The sequence below is a fragment of the Aotus nancymaae genome, unplaced genomic scaffold (assembly GCF_030222135.1).
Source record: "Aotus nancymaae isolate 86718 unplaced genomic scaffold, 86718_ANA_hifiasm-v0.15.2.pri h1tg000131l, whole genome shotgun sequence".
Lineage (NCBI taxonomy): Eukaryota > Metazoa > Chordata > Mammalia > Primates > Aotidae > Aotus > Aotus nancymaae.
The window spans coordinates 6,777,341-6,796,877 of NW_026988546.1; the positions used below are offsets into that span (position 1 = coordinate 6,777,341).

The 19,537-nt window shown below is 44.3% G+C and overlaps 1 protein-coding gene across 11 annotated transcripts in view; it reads left to right on the forward strand.

Annotated features, from left to right (window-relative positions):
* Positions 1-5,712: 5,712 nt before the first annotated feature.
* The window catches only part of LOC135272713 (ankyrin repeat domain-containing protein 36B-like), a 175,769-nt gene continuing 161,944 nt past the window's right edge, over positions 5,713-19,537 (forward strand). For all 11 annotated transcript variants that reach the window (XR_010340705.1, XR_010340706.1, XM_064371293.1 and 8 more), the window contains exons 1-2: positions 5,713-5,826; positions 6,120-6,185. Coding sequence is in view for 9 of the 11 variants with exons in the window: in XM_064371293.1 (XP_064227363.1) it covers positions 6,160-6,185 (26 nt within the window). In the remaining 2 variants the exon portion in view is untranslated. The remainder of the gene's footprint in view (positions 5,827-6,119; positions 6,186-19,537) is intronic.

Below are 19,537 nucleotides of genomic sequence, written 5' to 3' on the forward strand. Positions count from 1 at the left end.
ATTTAAAAGAGCAAGAGCAAGAAAGACCTCAAAGTCTAATTCATAAATATGGCATTTACAGTTCATAGTTTATTGTTGGTATGTCGCCACTTAATCTTTTGTTATAGGACATATTTTAGAAGGCTTTGAGATTGCAATCACTATAATTAACTGAAAACTAAATCAATAGGATGGGCGAGCCTTCAGTATTACTAATGGAGGCTTGTGGTTCATTCATTTTTAAAGGGATCAACTTGATTATGATTGAACCTCCTCTTCAGTGAGGGCTCTTATGCATGCGGTCAGGATCTGATGCATGATGTTATAACTCATGATTCTATTTCAACTGTAACATATTAAATGTCTGAGGATAAGAGAGGACCACTGGCCTGGTCAATACTGAGATTTAGCTGCACAGGCTGAGAACACAAATATTTGATCAAGTGTAAATAAAAGTCCATTATCTCCTTAGCTAGCAGGTCTAACTCAGCCTTTCCTTGGCAGAGTTCCTGATTCCCTTCACCCAAGCACCTAACAAAACCAGATAAACCTGACAATTACTATCATCCCCATCCAGCTTTGCCCAACTACTTCCTACAATCCCATCTAGATTTCGAAAGCTAGGGCTATCTCTGACCCAATTTTTGAGGCCCTTTGAGGATTTCACTGGTAAAGAACTTTATATCATTTAACTTGATTTAGGCAATCCTGATATATAAAAATATAAATTTATAAAAAGGATAAATTAAGAAACAGCAATTTTCCTTAAAAAATGTTTCAGATAGGTCTTCTATAAATAGCAAGTTCCTCTGCATTTAAAATACTATTCAGGGCTGGTGCAGTGGCTCATACTTGTAATCCCAGCACATGGAAAGGCTGAAGTAGGTAGATCGCTTGAGAGGAGTTCATGACCAGCCTGGGCAACACAGCAAAACCCTGTCTCTACAAAAAAATATACAAAAATCAGTTGGGCGTGGAGCTGCACACCTGTAGTTCCAACTGCTCTGGAGGCTGAGGTGGGAGGATTGCCTGATCCCAGGAGGTCAAGGCTACGGTGAGCCACAATTGTGCCACTGCACTCCAGCCTGGGTGATAGAGACCCTGTCTCAACAAACAAAACAACAAAAAACCCAAACAACAACAAAAACAACAACAACAAAAAACAAGTTAAAATACTATTCCTTTTTTTTTTTTTTTTGAGATGGGGTTTTGCTTTGTTGCCTAAGCTGGAATGCAGTGGTGAAGACATAGGTCATTGCTGTCTTGAATTTCTGGGCTCAAAGGATCCTCCTGCCTCAGCCTCCTGAGTAGCTGGGACTACAGGTGTGCACCACCATGTCCAGCTAATTAAAAAAAATTTTTCTGTGTCTGGCAGGTCTCACCACCTTGCCCAGGTTGTCTGGAACACCTGGGCTCAAGTGATCCTCCAGACTCAGCTTCCCAAAGTGTTGGGATTACAGGCATGAACCACTGTGCCCGGCCATCTTGCTGTATTTCTCAAGGTTCTTTGAACTGAGTCCTCTGCCCAGTGGGGCCAATCTGCTTACTCTTTCAACTTCTCATTCTTCGTCCAAGCAAGCTATATTGTTTTCCTCCCCATGTAAAATGTCAAATTGGTATTTATTTTCCAGTGTATCGTCTTGATTGTCCTTTTGGGTGGATTTGTGTCCTCAACAGATTATTAAGGATGAAAGCAGTGGCAAGACTACCTCCTGGCATCATGTACTACACACAGCTTATTATGAACTGAGCACTTGTGTCCCCTCCCCCAATCTCTCCATTCATTTGTTGAGGCTTGAATCCCTAGTGTGGCTGTGTTTGGAGACAGAGGCTCTAAGGAAGTAATTAAGGTTAAGCAAGGTCTTAAGGGTGGGGCCCTGATGTGTAGGATTAGTGCCTCATAAGAGACACTAGAAAGCTCATTCTCTCTCCTCAAGCAAGTGCTGAAGAAAGGCCATGTGTAAACATCGTTAGGAAGGAGGCTGTCTGCAACCTAGAAAGAGAACCCTTAACAGAAATCGAGCTGGCCAGAACTTTGATCTTGGACTTCTAGCCTCCAGAACTGCAAAAAAATAAGTTTCTGTTATTTAAGCCAACTAGGCTGTAGTATTTTGTAATGGCAGCCCAAGCTAATACATGGGTGTTGATTGAAAACATGACCCCTACGCTGGGCGCTAGAGTGGAGTTTCAAGCTAGGCATGTGTACGTTGCTCCTGCATGTAAAGGTAATTAACTTTGGTTTTGGATTCAAAACAAAATCTTCCTTTATTGCTACCATTTAGTAATTGCCATCCTTTACTCTGTTGTGACAACATCGTCCCAAGTGTGGACATCCTCCCAGGCTCTGAACCACAAACAAGTCTCTTACCTTCTTGTCTACACTGCCTTCTGGCATCCTATCAGATGCCAAGCCTTAGATAATCTACTGTCTCAAGACCTCTTATATTAACATCTCCTGTCATCTCATTACTTATTACCCTGGCATCGGCTCTTGCCTCTTGCTTGTTCTTCCCATCTCCAGTCTTCATCTGATATGCAGAAGAGGAAAGGGAAGCTCAGAAGAAGCACATGTAAGGTTGCACAACTGACAAATCACAAGGATTCAAACTCAGTTCAATTTTGCCCCAAATCCAGCATACTTTCCACTAGACCTGTTTAGTGCTGTTTCCATCTTGCTAAAATCTATACTGTTCTGCTTTGTGCTATGGCTATTTATGAAGCTGTCTTATGCCAATTATCAATGTGTAAGCTCTTCGAGGGTAGACTCTCTTGATCTTTTGATATCCCAGGCAATAGTTAAGCCAGTGCCTTGCACTGTGTAGGCATTTCCAGAATAGGTACTGACTTGAAAGTAGGAGATAACGGTCACAATGGTGATAGAGACAATAGAAGCTTAGGAGAAAGACCGATTTAAAGAAAACCTGAAGGAGAAGGAAGAGATGATTTTGAGTTGGGCTTGAGGTGATGAAGGAATTTGGATAGATGGAGAGGAAGGGGTGGTGTGAGGTGGGCTTCAGAGTCATGGGTTTGGAGTTGAACCTGTAGAAGGAGGCTGCTTTGGGGAGGCCCTGGCATTTCTGCATCAGGTCTAGTTGTGCATAGCGAGCAAGTTACTTAACTTCTTTAAATGCTGGTTTTCTAATGTGTAAAGTGGGAAAAATAAGAGTGTCATTTGGAAATTAAGAGCAGAATGAGATAATACATATGAAGGACTTAGCACATTGTCTATTATTAATTATATTATTCATAATAAACACTATTAAAATGTTATCAATAGGCCAGGCACAGTGGCTCACGCCTGTAATCCCTTTAGGAGGTTGAGGTGGGCGGATCACCTGAGGTCAGGAGTTTGAGACCAGCCTGGCCAACATGGTGAAACCTTGTCTCTACCCAAAATAAAAAATTAGCTGGGTGTGTTGGTGGGTGCCTGTAGTCCCAGCTACTTGGGAGGCTAAGGCAGGAGAATTACCAGAATCCAGGAGGGAGAGGTTGCAGTGAGCTGAGAGCACACTACTGCACTCCAGCTTGGGTGACAGAGCAATATACTATCTCAGAACAAACAAACAAACAAACAAACAAACAAAACAAAAAAAGAAAGAAAGGAAACAATGTTATCAATAGTAAGACAGGCTGAAAAGTTCAGATGTGTTTCTGTCTAGTTCTTTGAGTAAATTATTTTATTTACACTCATAGATAATGCCATTGCTGCTGACTGAAAAAAACCAAAATTATCTAAAAGCACCAGTACATTCATAAGAACACTAGGTTACTATAATTTTCCTTATAAATGATGCCAGGAGCCCTTCAATATATTTTACCCTTCCCAGGGATTCTCGTAGTCAAAAATTTCAGAAACCAAACTGTTGAAGCAGGAGAGTGCTATGCATACTTTGGGTAGAGCTGACTAACTTGGCAGAATCAGAGATTAGGATTTTGGGAATAGCTAACCTGGCGAAAATCCCTGCTCCACTTCCAGGCTGTGCTTTTAAGGAACTTGAGCATATTCCTTATCTTTCAGTACTTTGCTTTCCTTACCTAAAAAAGGATAACATTCCTTCAAGGCTGTAGTGTAAAGGACTCATCACAACGCATTTGTGTGGGGGAGACACAGTAAGTGCATAAGAATTGGTAGATGATAATGGTGATGTCTGTGAAAATCTAATCATGAATAGCCGGAGGCCACTGTTCTCCACGAGTGATCCACGTAACAGCGACTTTAGCTACACTGGGAACTTACACATGCACATTCTCAGGCCCATCGGAAACGTCCTGAAACGGGAACTCTGGAGGCAGGGCCCGGCAATCGGCACTTTGTCTGAAGTACTCACGTTTTGAGAACACCTGTCAGGTGACAGGGAGCCACTGAAAGTTTTCAGACGGTGGAGGAATGCAACATAAATGACTGTCGGTTCACTGGCATTAAAGTGCTTAACTACCGACTGGCTTCCGATGTTGCCGGAAGAAACCTGTTTGTTGATCCTTAGTAATCTCCAGGTTACAAAACGCAGATTGGTACTAAGGGCCCCAAACACAGTGCCCACCTACCGAGCGCAGCCCGGAGCGCAGCGCCAGGCAGTTACAAGGAGCTGTTTTGGATTTGACCGGGCAGCCCAGCGATGCTCAGCGAATCCCCCAACTACAACCACAATCGTACTGCACATTTAGTCTGCAAAAGCAGAGAAAGGAAAAGAAAACCGTGCAGGGAAGACGGAAACGAGGGACTTAAGGGTCTCCATCTCTGGGGAGGTGGTGGTGGGGTGGGGGATGGGGTGAGAGGCCCCTCCTCCGCGCGGCGACACCCGGTTCGCGTTTCTCCTGAGCCGGGGCGCGGCCAGAGGGACACACCCTCGACCTGGGAGACGCGAGGGTCGGTGGCCTCTTAGTGTCGGTCCAGCTCAGTTTCATGTCATTTGTTGTTAGCGCGAGGTAGGGGCGTTTCCCCACCCCAGCTCCTCCCCGGGGAAACCCCAGCCCGTTTCCTCCCCCTCCTGCCGTTTTCAGGAGCGCCGTGCGGGGTCGGGCGCTGAGGCCGCACCCTGGGCGCCCGGCGTCTAGTTGGGGCTGCTGCCCGCCTCGGCCCAGCCATTGTTCGGGCCCCACCCCTGATGAATATTCACGCCGCGCGGGCGCCTCGACCCGCGCCCTCCCCGGCAAGGCTCGGGGTGTGAGTGCTTTTCCGCCCGTTTTTCCTGCCTGAGGAGGAAAGGGGGAGCTGTTTTCTCTCTCAGAATATATTTTTGGTGTCCTGTTTCTCCTCCTCCCGCGCGGCCGCCGCCGCCCCCTCCCTCCCCACCTCGCTCCCCGCCCCCGCCCCCGCCCCCGCCGCCGCCGCCCCCTCCCCCTCCCCCTCCCCCTCCCCCTCCGCCTCCGCCTCCCGGGTTATCTTTGTCTCGCTGCCTCGCGCTCACTCGTTCAACTCTCGGCGCCGCCGCGACCCCACGCTCCAGGCCCGTCCTCGAGGCGCGCGGCGCGGGACGCGGGCGCCGGGGCCTGAGGCGGCAGGCGACGCCCGGGGGCCTGACGGCCGGACCCGCGCCATGGTGTGAACGCCGCCGCCGCCGCCACCGCCCGCGCACGCTCCCGCCCGCCGCGCGGCCCGGCCGGCCGAGAGCCCCGAGCGGCCCGAGAGCGCGGCCGAGCACGCTGCCGCCGCCCCCGACCCCGCGAGGAGAGTCCCGGGCCGGCCGGCTGCCGCGCGAGGAGCGCCGTCGGCGGCCTGGCCTGCGGCGGGGATATCCACAGCGACAGGGATATTTATTGTTATTTGTTTTTTGGTGGCAAAAAGGGAAAATGGCGAACGACTCCCCTGCAAAAAGTCTGGTGGACATCGACCTCTCCTCCCTGCGGGTGAGTGGGCCCGCGGGCGGGCGCGCGGGGAGCGGGAAGCGGGCAGCCGGGGCGTGGGCAGAGCCGCGGGCGCGGCGGCCCCTTTGTCTGCTTGTGCCGGCTGGTGCAGGGCGGGAGCGACCCTCCGCCGCCCCCACGCCCCGGGCCCACCGCACGACCCCCGAGCGCCGGGGGACGGTGCCGGGCGAAGCCCATCTCTTTTGTCACCGCCCTTTCTCTCCAACTGCCCTGCTTGATTTATTCATTTTTTTTTGCCTCTTTTAAATGATAACCCCTCCCTCCTTCCTCTCCAGGATCCTGCTGGGATTTTTGAGCTGGTGGAAGTGGTTGGAAATGGCACCTATGGACAAGTCTATAAGGTCGGTGTGGGCGCCTTCTTTGTTTCCCGTGGCATGTGGAAACTTCTTGTTGGGAGACAGGGAGAGGGTGATAAACACGCTGCTGACCGGAGGCCACGCCGCTTGGCCAAAGTTGGGAAAGGGGTTTCGCCTTGCAGTCCCTCTGTTTTTGCACACCGAGTTTATATTCAGACTGGCCTTAAAAAACCTCATTTCCTGGCTTTGAGATTAGGAAATAAGCTACACTCTTAGGTATGCAGTTTCCTTCAACAAAATGGAAAAAAAAAAAAGACAATCTGAATTTTTTCTTTTTATTCCCTAAATCTGGCCTTTTGAGTTTGTGTGTGAATTAAAATCCCGTGGAGGCGGGCCTTGCCTCTGATGATCCTAAACCACTGCTTTGGCCTTTGTGAAAATTGTCATCATGTTTCAGCCTCCACTCAGTGCTTGCCAGTTGCTCAAGGTGGGGAGTTTGGCATTACCTGGGAATACTTTATAACTGTGGCTGTCATCCTTTCTATTGATGGATACATATTTTGGGGAAGCAGGGAGGAGTGTGTGTTTGGGCAACAGGAGCAGGAAGAATTACAGTGTGGGGATTATAAAATCTGAATTCCAGGAATAACCTGTTTGACAGCTGTGTAATTGAAACAGAAATGATGGGGAGCGGAGTATAGAGGATGTCCTGGTTTCACACCCACCCAGGTCTTTCTCTTTTAAAAAAATTTAACACCCACCCGCCACCCCCAACGACAAATGAAACTAGCAAATCTGGAGACTGAGTCTGCGCTGAGTAGCTGACACCTGATGTGACTAACTGTTCATTTTATCCAGTGCACATTCTAGAGATTATGAAAGACCTGTACGGGATGGAGGCGCAGGCCATGAAAATTCAGAACAGAATGTTAAATTCTTCCTGTCTTGATTTGTTTCTCATTACTGAACGTTTTCTAAAAGTTATCTGCACTGGGGGAGTGTTCTGTTAGAGTCGGTACAAGGTTGGGGAAGCAGGGCTTTGTGGTTCACCATGAAGAATTGTCATTGTCTCATTAAAAATGGGTGGAGTGGGGGGTTGGAAGCTGAGTGTAGACGTTTTCTTAGACCAGATTAAGTGTGGATCTTATTGTCTCTTCTCCTTTATGAGTAGAGTTTATCTGTCACTTGAACGCCTCTCCTCAGCCCAAACTTCTTTAGTCTGGGCGATGTACTGACTGGACTGTGGTCCGAACTTCGGTCAGTATTCTTAGGTGATCTCAAGTGAATTAGCATGTGTTTTGTTGGTTAACTGTTGGGGCCGAGGCCAGATTTTTGAATTTGAAAGAGAGCCCTGTTAACTCAGCTTGCCGGGCTCAACTGAATTTGGAAGGCTTTGGAAAATTTTGGAAAAGATTGTGTTGCAACTCACTGAGTGGTTGGTACTGGCTAAAAGACCTCCTCCGTCCGCTGTTTGTTTAAGCACCAGTTTTTTTCTAACCCAGTTTTTCTGGCCAAATCTGAGTGGTGAGTGTAGTCTTCCAAATGAATTAGCCAGAGCTTGTTTTTGACCTGGTTACACAGTAGTTGGATTGTTTGTGTCTTTTTTGGTCAGCATGGATGTTAAGGGCAGAGAAGTAAGCTAGAAGGCAACATAGTCTTTAAACTAAAGGAAAGAAGGAAACCCCAGTTTGTATTTGTTGGTTTTAAGAGGTGGGAGCTGTTTATGCTAAGGGTTTGGGCAGGTTCATTGTTATTTCCCCTCATTGCCTTTTTAGATCCATCGCCCCCACCCTCCCAAGCTTTTGAAGTAGATTTGCTGAGCACTACGTTTGGGAAGTATTTGGGATACCGGCATGACACAGCTGTCTGCTATAAAGTCTCTACATAGGTTGAGAATTTCTCTAATGATGCAAACCTAAGGAATTAAGAAATCTGTGCAAAAGTTGCCTACAGTACAGAACAAAATAGTGCCTGAGATCTTGCTCATAAGCAATTTCATTTTTATATTATTATGGAAAATTTCAAACATAATGACTAGAGAGTTAAGTTTAAGTTATCAGCACATAACTAAACTTGTCTCATCTGTATTCTTCTCCTCCTCCTTTATCTTAATGTAAACCCCAAATGCCATTTCAGCCATAAATACTTGAGAATGTTTCTTTTTTACACAATCACATTATCACACTTAGAAAAATGTCATATATCCAGTGTTAACATTTTCCTGATTGTCTCATACATCAAGAAAAATGTTTTTACTATACTTTTTTTTTTTTTTTTTAACTATAACCAGAAGTTTTTTAATGTTTATCAGCAGGTACTGGGAGCTTCAGTCTTAGAGGTGGTGAAAATAGCAGAACACCTCTTTTTTTTTCTTTTTAAGTATTTGATTTCTAGAACCACTTGCCATTATGCATAGGGGTTAATTTAGGATTTTTGTCAGTATGATTTGCTTGTGGTAGCTTTGGGATTAGATTATTAACACTCCAGAGTTTGTTTATTGCTGCTAAACAACCTTTAGGATGAATAGCATTAAAGTTTGAAAGATACTTGTTACTGATTTGTTATTTATAAAAATGTCTTTATTTTTAAGCATAATTTCAGGTTAAATCTGTAAGCAGAATTTGTAGTCCTAATTTATTTTAGTGTCACGTTTTCTATTTTTCATTAGTGCAGAGGTTGCTTATTTTGAGGCATCTACATTTACATGAAGTGAATGAGTTGAAAAGAGAGTTTTCTGAGATTTGATAGGTTCTATGAAATAGCCATTTTTGGAGTAAACAACTTCCCTGTGAAACTGTGCTAATGGTACACCCCTCATTTACTGAAGAAAGGCAGGGGTGGGGTGTGTGTGTGGCAGTAGGGCTAAGAGTGACCTTTGGGAATGGTAGGAAGGTTAGAGAATAGAGGGAATTTCAAGGAGATATTATTTGGACTTGAGGAGGGACATCTTTAAGCATTGAGGAGCCACTGAAAGATTTAGTTAGAATTGGGGATCCTTGAGAGTAGGTGACTTGATCCAGTTTTTTTGGGGGAAAACTTTGAATTTTCTGTATCTCTGACAACAGTGGTAAATGGTCTGGTATAGTTGAACAGTATATAACTTCATCTTAACAGAGCGAGGTGAAAAACTGTGTATTCTGTTTAGAGAAATTTATTTTCACCCTTAGGTTTTTGAGAGAAGAATACTCAATGAACTTAAAAAAATTTGTAAATTTTTCTTCACAAGGTTACATTCAGAATACCGTATGTTTATAAAAGAAGTGTCTGTGGTATGATCAGTGGTGACAATGATAGTGTGAAAAAGTAAAACCAGACGTAAATCAAGTTTGTTTCCTTGTTATTTTGGATTTTATTATTTTATTTTATTTTGAGATGAAGTCTCTCTCTGTTGCCCAGGCTGGAGTGTAGTGGCACCATCTCCACTCACTGTAACCTCCGTCTCCTGGGTTCAAGTGATTCTCCTGCCTCAGCCTCCTGAGTAGCTGGGATTACAGGCGTGTGCCATCACACCCAGCTAATTTTTGTATCCTTTGTAGAGACAGGGTTTCACCATGTTAGCCAGGCTGGTCTTGAACTCCAGGCCTCCAACTCCAGGCCTCAAGTGATTGCACCTTGGCCTCCTAAAGTGCTGGGACTATAGGCGTGAGCCACTGCACCCGGCCTTATTGTTATTTTAAGTATTTATTTGACAATTTTTGTGTTTTTCTTGGGGTAACTATTGTTATTTTGCTTTCTGTGAGCATATGATGGCTGGTATTCCAAATGTCTTGAATAAAAGATTGCTGACTGGGCACGATGGCTCACGTCTGTAATTCCAGCATTTTGGGAGGCCGAGGTGGGCGGATCACCTGAGGTCAGGAGTTCAAGACCAGCCTGGTCAACATGGTGAAACCCCGTCTCTACTACAAATACCAAAAAATTAGCCAGGCATAGTGGTGGGTTCCTGTAATCCCAGCTACTTAGGAGTCTGAGACAGGAGAATCACTTGAACCTGAGAGGTGGAGGTTGCAGTGAACCGAGATTGCGCCATTGCACTCCAGACTGGGCAACAAGAGCGAAACTCCGTCTCGGAAAAAAAAAAAGATTGTCAGCCTGAGGACAATTCTGAGTTTTGGAAGGACTGTAAGGGGCCAGAGGGAAAATCCAGTAACAGTAACATGGAAGTCAGGGAGTTCAGAATTCAGCAGGTGAAATGTCTGAAATCAAGGTTCACTCAAAGGAGGGATCATTCATAGACTTTATGGAAGACTGACCCATTCTGATCTTGTCATCGGAGGAAGGGTATAATGTGGACCCTGGAGGTGAGGACGAATGTACCCTAGGCCCAAAGACCTTGATGGTAAGGGGAGCTAACACTAAGAGTTCGCTCATTTGACGTCCATTCAACACTGCGCTAATGGTAGCCCCCTCATTTATTGAAGAAAGGCAGGGGAGGGGTGGTGTGTGTGTGTGAGGCAGTAGGGCTAAGAGTGACCTTTGGGAATGGTAGGAAGGTTAGGGAGTAGTGGGAATTTCAAGGAGATATGATTTGGACTTGAGGAGAGACATCTTTAAGCATTGAGGAGCTACGGAAAGTTTTCATTGGAATTGGGGATCCCTGAAGTAGGGGGCTTGATCCAGATGTGTGTTGGGAACGAGCTGGTAAGATGGTTGGCCTTGGGCAGTGGTCCACTGACAGGAGGGGAAAGCCGAGGCAGGATAGTGGCAGTGGTGGTAGAGAGGAGGAGAGGGTGGGGTGGATACTTGGGCATTACTTTTTGCTAGGTTTAACTTGTTGAGTTCACTGTTCTCTGCAGGTTTTGGTATGTCCCTTTAAGTGGGTAAACTCTTTGCCCACGGTATTAGGAGGAGCATTGGGAGTCCCAGCACTCTGGGAGGCCGAGGTGGGTGGATCACCTGAGGTCAGGAGTTGGAGACCAGCCTTGTCAACATGGCAAAACCCCGTCTCTACTAAAAAAATAAAAAAATTAGCCAGATGTGGTGGTGCACGCCTGTAATCCCAGCTACTTGGGAGGCTGAGGCAGGAGAATCGTTTGAACCTGGGAGACGGAGGTTGCAGTGAACAGAGATCGAAGCACTGTACTCCAGGGTGGGCAACAGAGTGAGACTGTCCCAAAAAAAAAAAGAGGTGAAAGTGCTAAAGTTACTTTCAGTTGCTCAGTGGTTAAGTGCCATATATATTGTCTGGCTTTTAAAAATCATTAGGGGCCAGGGCTCATGGCTATAATTCCAGCACTTTGGGAAGTTGAGGCAGGCGGATCACGAGGTCAGGAGTTTGAGACCAGCCTGACCAACATGGTGAAACCCCGTCTCTACTAAAAATACAGAAATTAGCCAGGTGTGGTGGTGTGCACCTGTAGTCCAGCTACTCGGGAGGCTAAGGCAGAAGAATCGCTTGAACTTGGGACGCAGAGGTTGCAGTGAGCTGAGATCGTGTCACTGCACTCCAGCCTGGGCAGCAGAGCGAGACTCCATCTCAAAAAAAAAAAAAAATCATTAGTATTTTGGAGCAAGTACTTAAACTTCTGTGAGGGGTTTTCTAAGTGTTATCTTTTAGGTGTAGCATCTCTTACTCTTCATTGGAGGTAAAGACATCCAGTGGGGCAAAATGAATTTTGTAAAACTAGATGTTGTCATTAGGAGGAGATCGTGTCAGCTGATCTGCCTCTGAGAGGCATGTTCAGGCTTGTTCTGAGACATAGATTTCCTTCATGCTGGAAGATTCTGTACTTGGGCAAGGTGGAAAGAAATCAGCCCTGTTGAACAAGTATTGGTGTGTTAGTCTCTTAGAGTTTCAACTCCAGACTTTTAAAAACTATTTTACTTAGAAACATCAAAAGCTCTACAGAAAATACAACGACCGAACAAAACTCTGCTGATGATGGATTTTTAACTCCTTACTGCTTGAAACTTTGATAAGTGTACATTCATTTGCTTAGCTGCAAACTTGTATTTTGCCTTTTTTAAACCAATATTTTATAAATATGTGTGTGTGTGTGTGTGTGTGTTTGTGTGTGTGTATTTTGAGACAGAGTCTTGCTCTGTTGCCCAGGCTAGAGTGCAGTGGTGCAAGCTCGGCTCACTGCAGCCTCCGCCTCCCGGGTTCAAGCGATTCTCCCGATGAGCTGGGACTACAGACGTGTACAATCACACCTGGCTAATTTTTGTATTTTTAGTAGAGATAGGGTTTCACCATACAGACCAGGCTTGTCTCGAACCCAGGTCAGGGTAAAGTTTTTAGACATGGAAAGATGACTAGGAAGAAAATGCAGGCCAAGGTAATCTTATATTTATTACTGGTGACCACTGTGGCAGCAGTGGTTCTTAGGTTTTATAATGTTATATCACCACTCACCAAACAGAATTTGTTCTTTTATTATGGAGCTGGTTCAGTAATAAGAGTTGGTGAGCATTATTCAGAAGAAAACATGACTCTTGAGTCATTAATAAAGTGATACATTGGGAAGTAGTTTTTTTCTGTAAGAATCTCTAAGGAAAAGTCACAATGGTAAGTTTTAGGACATCCCAGGTTTTAAAAACTGGAATCTTAGAAACTTTGATATCTAGGTGGCATTAGGTAGAACTAAATTGGGGAGACAAAGTGAAAAACGATTAACCATATTAACCAAACGCAAGTACTGTGGATGTGTGCTGGCTGACTCCTGAGAGTTAGATACTCAGTGGTAAATGAAGCAGATGATCCATCTACCCTAATGGAATTCAAGAAAAACGGGGATGGACACAAAATGCCAGATATGGAAAGTCAGTCATACATTCTGTGTTGTCTGCATCTCCCTGGGTCCCCTGCCCAGCACAATTGTGTTCAGACACAATGAATGCACTGACACATGGAAATGGCACCTGCTGCAATGTATTCTTTTTAAGTGGCTCAACCTCAGCAGGGCTTCTCTGTGCTTTAAATTATAGTAAAAACAAATGAGTAGAAAAGTGAAATGAGGCCAGGCACGGTGACTCATGCCTGTAATCTCAACACTTTGGGAGGCTGAGGCGGAAGGATCACGAGGTCAGGAGTTCGAGACCAGCCTGACCAATGTGGTGAAACCCCATCTCTACTAAAAATACAAAAATTAGCTAGGTGTGATGGCACGCACCTGTAATCCCAGCTACTCAGGAGGCTGAGGCAGGAGAATTGCTTGAACCCGGATGTGCAGGTTGCAGTGAGCTGAGATCGCGCCACTGCACTCCAGCTTGGGCAACAGAGTGAGACTGTCTCAAAAAAAAGAAGAGAAAAGTGAATGAAAAGGTAGACATGTAGAATATCAGTCTATTTTTTTTCTGTTAGAATCAAAAGACAGTTTTACCCAGTCAAATTGCTGTAAAAGTTTTTGTTTTTGTTTTCTTTTTTAAAAGCATAAGAAACTCAGGTGATCAAGTTTTTATACCCTTATTTTTAATTTTGGAAATGATCTCGATGTGGTCAGGAGACCACGCTTTGAGGAACACTGAACTGGCAGGATTGAATTAGTAAGCTCTGGGTGGTTGGTGCGTTAGTGAGCTGAAGAATTGAGGGCTGTTGTCTGTGCCCAGTAGTTGGTTCTCCCACCCTTGAACAGTGGGGAGCTAGAGCAGGTGCTGCTTACAGCTTTGTGCTTAAGTGCCAAAACATCTTTGACCCCTGTGCTTTGGAACTGTCTCAAATATGGCTAATTATGAACAAGTTATCCTATTAAATTTAAATAAAGGAAAGAAAAAACCCACTTTTACATTGTAACTTTAAAAAATCCTTTATATGATAAATAGGGTCTTAACTTACCAGTTATGAATGCAATTGTAATCACATAATACTAAAGTGCTCATATCAAAAGTCGGAGTTATTCAGTTCTCCCGAAGCATCTATTTTCAATTCTTTCAGCTGTTACATCTGAAATTTACTGCTATATTTCTAAATTATATACTTATGTGGTTATTTCTTGATTTATCAGTTTTATACATTTATTGACTTCCTCTAGCAGTAGTTATAGTTACTGAACTACTTTTTTCAATAGTATTTGAATATTGAACTCCTATACTTGCTACCTCCCTTAAATGGATGTATCATAATTTTGGGTTAAAATGATAGTTGCTTCTTTTTTTTTTTTTTTTTGAGACGGAGTTTCACTCTTGTTACCCAGGCTGGAGTGCAATGGCGCGATCTCAGCTCACTGCAACCTCCGCCTCCTGGGTTCAGGCAATTCTCCTGCCTCAGCCTCCTGAGTAGCTGGGATTACAGGCACGCGCCACCATGCTCAGCTAATTTTTTGTATTTTTAGTAGAGACGGGGTTTCACCATGTTGACCAGGATGGTCTCGATCTCTTGACCTCGTGATCCACCCACCTCGGCCTCCCAAAGTGCTGGGATTACAGGCGTGAGCCACCGCGCCCGGCTGATAGTTGTTTCTTTTATCATGACAATGTAAATACCATTTATATGTGAGCCAAGCAGTCTTACACGATTACATTTCCTTTTTTAAACAGCCCCCTGCCCCCACATTGCTTTTACTTTTTCATTTGCTTAGTTTTCTGTCATTGCTTAGTTTTCTATCATTAGTACATATCATTGCCTTCCCTCTCAGATACCCTAAAGGTATAACAAATGTCTAGCAAAGTTTAATCTTTATTACATTTTCCAAATGCTTAATTTAACACCACATATCAGATAATTTATTGTTGCAGATAACCTATTGATTTCCATTTTTTCTCCCTGGAGTTTCCTCATAGCTGGGCAGGTATGGTTGCCCCGGGACCTGGCATGTAGCTGTAGTCCTGGAGTGTCTGTTTCCTGGATTTCACAGTCTTTCTTTTTGGTTTACTATCTTATTTTCCTGAAGCACGTCCTCTAGTGGTTTTTAAAAGAAAGAGTATATGGGTATTAAGGTTTTAAGTCCTTGTATGGCTGAAAATCCCTTTGTCCCATCACTGCCTCATCTCTTGTCTGGAACATACTGCTTTTGGTTTTTTTAGGGACTAAATCTCTGGTTTCCTGTGGGTGTGGAGTGATGCGAGACAATTGCCAGACTGTGTAAGGCAAAGGGTACCTGGGGCTTTCAACCACTAAATATGCAAACTTTGATCAGTTCTGATTTTGTCCTTGCACCTCACTTGGTATTGGTTTATTCCAAATGATGATCTTCTTATGGTTTTGTAGGTCCAACTGTCTCGCTTCTTTTTGGTATCCTTAGTAGGCACTTAGGGTGTCATTGTTTCCTCTTACTAAGTCAGTTACTACTCCATCTCCCTCCCTCCCTCCCTCCCTCCCTCCCTTCCTTCCTTCCTTCCGTCCTTCCTTCCCTTTTTCTTTCTTTCTCTTTCTTTTTCTTTCCCTCCCTCTCTCCCTCCCTCCCTCTCTCTTTCTTTTTTCTTTCCCTTTCCATTCCTTTCATTTTCCCTTTCCCCTTTCCTTCCCTTTCCCTTTCCTTTCTGTTGACAGAGTCTTACTGTCACCTGGACTGAAATGCAGTGGCACGATCGCAGCTCACTGCAACCTCTGCCTCCTGGGTTCAAGTGATTCTTATGCCTCAGCCTCCCGAGTAGCTGGGACTACAGGTGCACACCACCATGTCCGGCGAATTTTTGTATTTCGGGGTTTCACTATGTTGGCCAGGCTGTTCTCGAACTCCTGACCTCAAGTGATCTGCCTGCCTTGGCATCCCAAAGTGTTGGGATTACAGGCGTGAGCCACTTCCTCTCAATCAATCATCTTTTGAGACAGGGTTTTGCTGTGTCTCCCAGGCTGGAGTACAGTGGTGTGATCACAGCTCACTGCAGCCTTGAGCTCCTGGGCTCAAGCAAACTTCCCACATCAGCCTCTTGAGTAGCTGGGACTACAAGTGTGCACCACCATGCCCAGCTAATTTTTTAAATTTTTCGTAGAGATGTATTTGACATCTTCCCCAGGTTGCTGGGCTCAAGTGGTCTGCCCACCTTGGCCTCTCACCATCCACTTTTTAGCTCTTAAAATCTGAGAGAAATGATCTCTACTACCTCTTTCCCTCTTTACTCTTTATTCTGTTTACTTTAAAACCATTTTTATGGGAAGTAATCCTTAATAATTCATGTGATCGGTTTACCACGTTTAACCAAAAGTTATGTATTTGATTTTGAACTTAGGGTTTTGCTCAGGTGTTTCTTTTCATCCAGAACAATAACAATACCAACAAAACATTAACAGTAACAACAAAAAATGAAAACAAGGGTGGGCAGTGTGTAACCTCTCTGACCTTACTGCATGATGTCTGTCAGAGATACTTAATTTGGGAAGTGCAAGCCGAGGGAGATGAGGATGAGGAGGAAGGAAAGTGAGGCAAGATGCCAAGCAGTGCCATGATATGTATTAATTACCATGTTGGCTGCTGCTCTGAACAAGCCTTTGAGAGATAAAGGAGTTTGTTCAGCAGTATTTTTTTTAAAGCAGCTTTATTGAGGTATATTTTCTGTATTATGAAATTAATCCAATTCAAGCTTACATTTCAGTGATATTTAGTAAATTTACTGAGTGGTACAACCATCACCACAGATCAATATTGGAACACTTTGATCATGCCAATAAGATTCCTTATTCTGATTTACATTTACATAATCTTCATTCTAACCCAGAGTCCTAGGCAACCACTAATCTGTCAGTATTAATTTGCCTTTTTTGAACATTTCATATAAATGGAATCCTACAATGTGTGGTCTTCTGTGTTTAATGTTTTTGAGGTTCGACCATGTCACAGTGTGGTGCTTTGTTCCTTTTTATTGCTGAATTTTTGGTTGTGGTTGTACCACATTTGTTACCTGTTCACCAGTTGATTGACATTGATGGAACTGCATCTGAAGTTGTCCACAGAAGGGAGAAAGGTGGGGGAATTTATCTGTTTGGGTCTTCTCCTTTCTTGTTAGTATAACCAAATACTTGGTTCTGATGACCCTGGGTGACCGTCTGGATGAGGGAAAAGCAGTTGGAAGTTTTGCGTCCCTGAATCCTTTATCTTCTCCACTCTTATTAGTTATGAGTGTGAGTTTATTTCTTTCTTTCTTTCTTCATATGAGCTGTGGCTTTGTTGTGTGTTTATTTATTTTTTGAGATGCAGCCTCACTCTGTTGCCCAGACTGGAGTACAGTGGCACAATTTCGGCTCACTGCAACCTCTACCTCCTGGGTTCAAGTAATTATCCTGCCTCAGCCTCCCAGGTAGCAGAGATTACAGGTGTGAGCCACCACGCCCGGCTAATTTTTACATTTTTAATAGAGATAGGGTTTCACCGTGTTGGCAAGGTCTTAAGTCATTTTAAAAAATATGAATATAATTTGTTAGCACTGTAAAGACAGACTATTCACTATAGGCTTGAGCACTTTGGGTGGCTGAGGCAGGTGGATCATTTGAGGTCAGGAGTTTGAGACCAGCCTGACCAGCATGGTGAAACCCCGTGTCTACTAAAAAAAAAAGAAAAAAAAAATTAGCTGGGCATGGTGGCGCACTCCTGTAATCTCAGCTACTCAGAAGACTGAGGCACTAGAATCGCTTGAACTTGAGAGGTGGAGGTTGCAGTGAGCCAAGACTCACTCGCACTCCAGCCTAGGTGACAGAGCAAGACTTCATCTCAAAAACAACACTGTATATAAGTACCACATTTTCTTTATGCTTTCAGCTGTTGATGGAAACCTAGGTTGCTTCTAAACTTGACTATTATGAACAGTGCTGCAACAATCTGGGAATGCGGCTGGGCATGGTGGCTCACGCCTGTAATCCCAGTACTTTGGGAGGCCGAGGCAGGTGGATCACGAGGTCAGGAGTTCAAGACGAGCCTAGCCTAGATGGTGAAACCCTGTCTCTACTAAAAATACAAAAATTAGCTGGGCGTGGCAGCGCACGCCTGTCCAGGCTGAGGCAGAGAATTGCTTGAACCCTGGAGGTGGAGGTTGCAGTGAGCCGAGATTGTGCCACTGCACTCCAGCCTGGGTGACAGCGAGACTCCATCTCAAAACAACAACAACAACAAAAAACGCCAACCAAACAAAAAAACATGGGAGTGTAGATATCTCTTTCATATACTGATTTCCTTTCTTTAGGAAACAGTGGGATTGCTGGATAATATGGTAGCTCTACTTTTAGTTATATGGGGACGATCCAAACTGTTCTCCATAGTGGTTGTACTAATTTATATTCCCACCAACAGAGTATGAGGGTTCCCTTTTCTCCACATCTTTGCCAGCATTTGTTATTGCCCGACTTTTGGATATAAGCCATTTTAACTGTGGTGAGATGATATCCCATTGTAGTTTTGATTTGTATTTCTCTGATGACCAATAATGTTGAGCACCTTTGATATGCCCGTTTGCCATATATGTCTTCTCTTGAGAAATGTCTATTTAGATCTTTTGCCCATTTTAAACTGGATTATTAGATTTTTTCCTGTAGAGTTGAGCTCCTTATATATTTTGATTATTAACCCCTTGTCAGATGAGTAGTTTGAATATATTTTCTTCCATTCTGTGGGTTGTCTTTTTTTTTTTTTCTTGAGACGGAGTCTCGCTCTGTCACCTAGGCTGGAGTGCAATGGCGTGCTCTCGGTTCACCGCAACCTCTGCCTCCCGGATTCAAGCAATTCTCAGGAGAATTCTCAGCCTCCCAAGTAGCTGGGATTACAGGTGTGCATCACCACACCTGGCTAATTTTTGTATTTTTAAATAGAGATGGGGTTTCACCATGTTGCCCAGGCTGGTCTTGAACTCCTGACCTTGTGATCCACCTGCCCTGGTGCCACACACTTAATATCCATCGCCACATACAGTCTCCAGATTTTTTCTGTATAAATTGTGTGTGTGTAGAAAGAGACCATCAACTGAAAAGTGACACAATTTATAAATTTAGAAAAGAGGACTTTATTTCTTCTGCAAGGTGGCCATTATGACAGGCTGGGAAGTGTGGCCTCCAGCCAAGGCCAGAAGCAGGCACTTCCAGGGAGAGAAGGAGAGGACAGGAATTTGAGCCAATGGGTTGGCCACATATACATATTCAACAGGATATCAGAGGAGCGATATCATTTTATGAGAATACTCATAAAAGAGGTCCTAACATATGCATATTAAATAAACATGCATGTTCATTTTTCGGGGGAGACTTGACATTTAAATGCATTATAATTGGGTCCTACACATCAAAAAGTGAAGCAGAGACATAAAATTACTCAGCTTCTGTAAAGGCACACAGCCTCTGTAAAACTGGCCAGAACTAGTCCATGGAAGATGGTCTCTTATCAGGAGAAAGTTACTGAAATCAGTCCCTTGTCCAGTGAAAGCTGTCATTAAGGTTGGTGGGGCAGGAGGGCAGTTGCTCAGTATCTGTGAACTGGGTGAGTTGTAGTTATTTTAATCTTGCTTCTCTCAAGGCCAGTGCTTGCTTGGCTGCCAGAGAA